The following is a 5083-nucleotide window of genomic DNA, read 5'->3' on the forward strand; positions in this document are numbered from 1 at the left end:
CCAAGTGGTTTGTCGTTGCCAACGCTTATTTCGGTTTAAGGAGAAATATCTTCTTCTTCTTCTTGGGTCCTCTACTTTCTCTATCATCATCATTAACCAAATCATTGAAGCAAGACCCTCTAACAAAATGGGATCCAAGTGTATAGCCTATATATGCAAGAAACCCATATATATTAGGATTGAAGATCTCACATCAGGATCTATATATCAAAAGCTTGCATTTTTATCCTACGTACAAAGGTGATCCTTAGGGTAAAGTAGCCAACAAAATAGGGAAAATGGGTAAAGTAGCCAACCAAATAGTGAAAATACATAAAGCAGTTTTATAACATTAAAATTTAGGCCAGTATTCTTCCATAAATAAAANTACCCAATTTGTTGGTCATGTACCAGAAACATGGGTGTGACCATTCTCCAGCAATATGATTAAATCATTTATCTTTGCTCCATATAACAGAGGGAGTGATAGCAGTCCCATATCGTAAAGTCTTTTATAAGATCTTGTTTGTATTGTTTTGTACATTAGTTTATAAAGTTGGAGAAACAGATACTGATAGGGATGATACGATGTTGCTTGAGCTTGAGCGTGAATGTTTTGGAAGTATAAAGAAGAAAAGTTGACCAAGCTAATCGATGTAGAGCTCAGCTAAGACAAGCGACAGCTGATAGCTGATGCTGAAGCAGAGCTAGCTACAATCCTTATTTTACTTCTTATTAACAACGCTTTTGTTACTTTTTACTTCATTTTACGTTTGTTGAACCAAGTGGTTTGTCGTTGCCAACGCTTATTTCGGTTTAAGGAGAAATATCTTCTTCTTCTTCTTGGGTCCTCTACTTTCTCTATCATCATCATTAACCAAATCATTGAAGCAAGACCCTCTAACAAAATGGGATCCAAGTGTATAGCCTATATATGCAAGAAACCCATATATATTAGGATTGAAGATCTCACATCAGGATCTATATATCAAAAGCTTGCATTTTTATCCTACGTACAAAGGTGATCCTTAGGGTAAAGTAGCCAACAAAATAGGGAAAATGGGTAAAGTAGCCAACCAAATAGTGAAAATACATAAAGCAGTTTTATAACATTAAAATTTAGGCCAGTATTCTTCCATAAATAAAAACAGAAATAGTATTATCCAAATATTTATAGGTGGCTGGTCGAGAAACAAGTCGCAGCAACAGTAGCTAGCTGCAGCTGGTCTCTATTACTTGTTGATCTTGCTAGAACTGACAATGCCATACACCGGAGGCGATTCTCTAAAGAGAAAAATAAAAAATCACAAATTAGTGACAAGTCACGTTTTTATCAAGAGACAAAGAATCAATCATCAAGAACAAAATGTATGTACTTACTTTGTGAATCTACTTGGATCCCGACGCTCATGACGACGAGATTTCGGGGGGATAAAAGGAAAATCCAGATCGCTAGTGAAATAGAATTCGTCTCTCTCTTTAGCATCATGAACTTCAAGTTTAAATCCTCCCAGGTCACTTCCATTAAGTTTTAAAGCGGCCACTGTGCCTTGTAACATTTCAACGAAAACATGTCTGTCAAAAGAAAAGGTAAAAAATATATTAGCACAACTTCAACTTTAATTACTTGTCACAAAAATTGGAGTGATTAAGAAAGTAGTCACAGAGACCTTAAGATAGGTGTGGTTCCATTTGTTTGAAAATAAATTCTTCGGATCATTCCACATGGACAGAAATGCTCAAGCATTGCTTCCGCGATATCATCCTCAGAAAGCGAAGAATCATATCCCTAAACGAAAAGGATGCCACCATCATAACTGAAATTTACAATGCACCAGTGTCATCATCAGTGCAATTAATGATTTGCAGGAGAGAACATAATCAACACAAAAAGAACACATGTCTCCAAAACATGGAAATTCAAAATTTACCTCCCCCCAGGTTGCCTTTCGAATTCGACTATCTCGCCTACCTGAGCATTCTTTTCAAGAGGATGAGCATCCGCATAGACAGGAAACGGACGAGTAATGTTCGCTTTTTTATAAGTATAATTGGTATCTGATTTAGCCTGTATATATTTAAGAAAAAAAAAAAAAAAACACAGTACGATTTTCGTTAATTGGCACTTACATTTGCAAAAAATATATATATATATATATATCTATAATTGAAAACCATATAGAAGATTTAACTATTGCTTACCTTTTTCTTGGCAGGCTCTTCACCTTCATCACTTTTCTGCCAAAAAGAAAAACATAATTCGAGTCAAAGAAGTAACTAAAAAGACTCGGAAACAGTATCTACAAGAAGTATAGTCACTTCGGGGGGATTTGAGAAAGAAATGTACAAACAAAAAGAAAATACAACAGCTAGCTCTAAACGACACGCGCTACATAAGCAAAATAATTGAAACAGGAGACATAACAAGACTGAGGTACAAGTAACTGGAATGAGTAAGACTGTCTCGCCTACCTCAGCGGTCTTTTCAAGACGATTATCAGAAGAAGAGCACGGAAGTAACATTCGTTTCAGGGTTCCTTTCTCCAGTGTATCAGATTCCTTGCTGGAAACATTACTACTGCTCTCTTTTTTAGGACTATTAGTATCTGCTTTAGCCTGTATATATAAAGCAGAATATGTTTCTTTGTTTACATAGAATATATATATATATATATATATATAATAAAAAGTCATATAGAAGATTAACTAATGCTTACCTCTTTCTTGGCAGGCTCTTCAACTTCATCACGTTTCTGCCAAAAAGGACATAGTTTGAGTCAAAGAATCAAATAGACTCAGAAACAGTATCGACAATAAGTATATCGTCAATGCGGTTGGAGAAAGAAATGAAGATCTTATATAAAAGTTTTTTAAAAAAAAAAAAAAAAAAAAAAAAAAAGCAAATACAAGAGCTAGCTTGAGTCCTCAATTAAAATAGGAGACATAACAAGACTGAGGTATACAGTATCTTAATCACCTTCTTGTGATCCTTAGAGGATGAAGTAACTTGAGCAACTAAGGCAGGTATCTTTGCCAGCTTCTTGTGATGATCCTTAGAGGATGAAGTAACTTGAGCAACCGAAACTGCAGGTATCTTTGCCAGTTTCTTTGCAAGTTCCTAATAGTTATATTTTCCCATCACAAAAGATACACAAATAAGTAAGTGTGGTATGTTAGTTGAAATTTTTATCTCTACTAGAAGAAAAATCAAAGCGCAAAAGTCGTGATTTATACATACTTGGACTGTGGTAACCATGGCAAGTAACTCCTCCTTAGACGGCATCAAATCAAGAGTTGATTTCACAGTTGCAGTGAGAGAAGCCAAATCGTCTTTGAGAGAAGCCATAACTACTCTCAGAGAATCCAAATCTTGTTCGATGGAACTCACATCTACACAGACCGATTTTAAGTGTAAATAAAAACAAACAACACCCATATTAAAAAAAAAAATAATAATAAAAATAAAAAGCAAGCTATAGACATTAGAGAAATCCCAATCTCTGTCGGAATCGTTCGTTATTAACTGAAATCTCTGTCGGAATACTAGGTTGTCCGAAACCGCAATTCTCTTACCTGGAGAAGAAGAACCTTCATCCTGAAAAATCCCAAACAAGAAAAAGAACAACAACAAGGAAGAGAGCGAGACGACTGCTAGGGTATTCGTGAGGACTAGTGGATACGATATAAACTAGGTCTGGGCAAAAAAGATCTGGACCCGAAGAAGGAGGTTCGAATCTCAGCCGGATCAACAAAATCCCAAAGCCTCTAATGACCGAACCGAACCGAAAATAACCGAAATATAATTATGTACTTATGTCGTATTTCTATTTTTCAGTAATAACTCAAATACTCCCAATAATATTATCTCATAAAAATATTAAAATTAGTACTAAGGAAAAAAATTAAATTTCAGATACACAATTTTTTAAAATATAAAAATCATTTCTGTCATAAAATAAAATCTGATAAAAAAAATCATGATTTAACTCCACGTCCAGGCGAGGCAAATCAAACTGATGACCTCACATATCCTAAACCATTTTTTTGACCATCAAAAAAACAAAACAATTATATAATCATGAATTTAATTCGTTTTCATATTTAATTGATCGCTACCACCTATGTTTTCGTGTTTTTTATTCAATGTTTTCTTATTCTTCATATACTTTTTTGTCATTTTCATTGTCAAATTTTGTGGTAGTTGTCATCGTTACTTTTACCGTTTGGTTCTTCATTATACTCTTTTTCTTCTTCTTCCTCGTCAAACTTCTTCACATTCTTTCACTGAAACACCTTTTTTTAGACTACCACACAATTTGTTAAACCAAACTCTAAGAACAAAATCATTTCTTTTCTCATAAAATTTGTGAAATTCATGAAGACCAGCATACTCAACACATGCACCCAATTGTTGATAATTTTATCCATATACTTATTTGGTTTTAAATCCACGTGTTTAGAAACTTCTCAAACCAAAATCCTTACTTGGTTTATAATATTTTTAAAACATAATAAAATATACTAATAATTATTTATTTTATATGAATCATATGATATATAGAAATATGAGTACACTATAAGAACATATTAATTATAAATAAATAATATCAATTATATTATATCATCAAATAATATCAACTGTATCATATTATCAAATAACCGAAACCGTATATAACAGTAACCGCTTGAACCGGAACTGTCTTTAAACGTAACCGTTTATTAAACGGTTCTGGTTAAGGTTAAAAAAATTTCTAACCATAACCGATGGTTAATGAACCGTAACCGTGACAACCATAACCCTGGTCATGCCTATGTATAGCTAATAAAACATGTGTGTTTGTCGTCCATCTTTCTTCTTTAAACCTCAAAATTTGACTCAAACATCAAATTAAGGTCTTGTGATGTCAATTGATGTTCATATATTTTACCTTGTTTTCCCTTAGTATTTTCACTTCTTTTGCATCATTTACCATCTAGTTTGGCCATTATTGCATAGCTTTAGGACTGTTTATGCATTAGTGTGTAGTTGCATTGCATTTGCATATTTTCTTGCATAAACAGGTGATTTTGGAGCCTAAGGAGCATGGAAGCAATGCTAAAGAAG

General features: G+C 33.7%; 1 protein-coding gene across 3 annotated transcripts; it reads right to left on the reverse strand.

Annotated features, from left to right (window-relative positions):
* On the reverse strand, positions 1008-3708 carry LOC104743051. 3 transcript variants are annotated; one of them, XM_010464175.2, is made up of 10 exons: positions 3553-3704; positions 3218-3369; positions 2957-3097; positions 2697-2732; positions 2452-2595; positions 2182-2217; positions 1911-2047; positions 1650-1796; positions 1360-1554; positions 1008-1263 (listed from the first exon to the last, which is right to left on the reverse strand). In XM_010464175.2, the coding sequence occupies exons 2-8, from the start codon at positions 3323-3325 to the stop codon at positions 1769-1771; spliced, it is 630 nt and encodes a 209-aa protein (XP_010462477.1). In that variant the 5' UTR covers positions 3326-3369; positions 3553-3704; the 3' UTR covers positions 1008-1263; positions 1360-1554; positions 1650-1768. The 3 variants fall into 3 exon arrangements, with proteins under 3 accessions (XP_010462477.1, XP_019090869.1, XP_019090870.1); XM_019235324.1 differs by having other exon boundaries at positions 3218-3705; XM_019235325.1 differs by lacking the exon at positions 2452-2595 and having other exon boundaries at positions 3218-3708.

Source organism: Camelina sativa, chromosome 14, assembly GCF_000633955.1.
Source record: "Camelina sativa cultivar DH55 chromosome 14, Cs, whole genome shotgun sequence".
Lineage (NCBI taxonomy): Eukaryota > Viridiplantae > Streptophyta > Magnoliopsida > Brassicales > Brassicaceae > Camelina > Camelina sativa.

Excerpts from the sequence above, each read along its gene's own strand:
- LOC104743051 (XM_019235324.1), bottom strand. The coding sequence starts at position 3,415 with ATGGGTGTTGTTTGTTTTTATTTACACTTAAAATCGGTCTGTGTAGAT. Across the intron at positions 2,218-2,451 it reads GTCTTGAAAAGACCGCTGAG|AAAAGTGATGAAGGTGAAGA; the intron begins GTAGGCGAGACA and ends TCTTTTTGGCAG. Across the intron at positions 2,048-2,181 it reads AAGAGCCTGCCAAGAAAAAG|GCTAAATCAGATACCAATTA; the intron begins GTAAGCAATAGT and ends AAATATATACAG.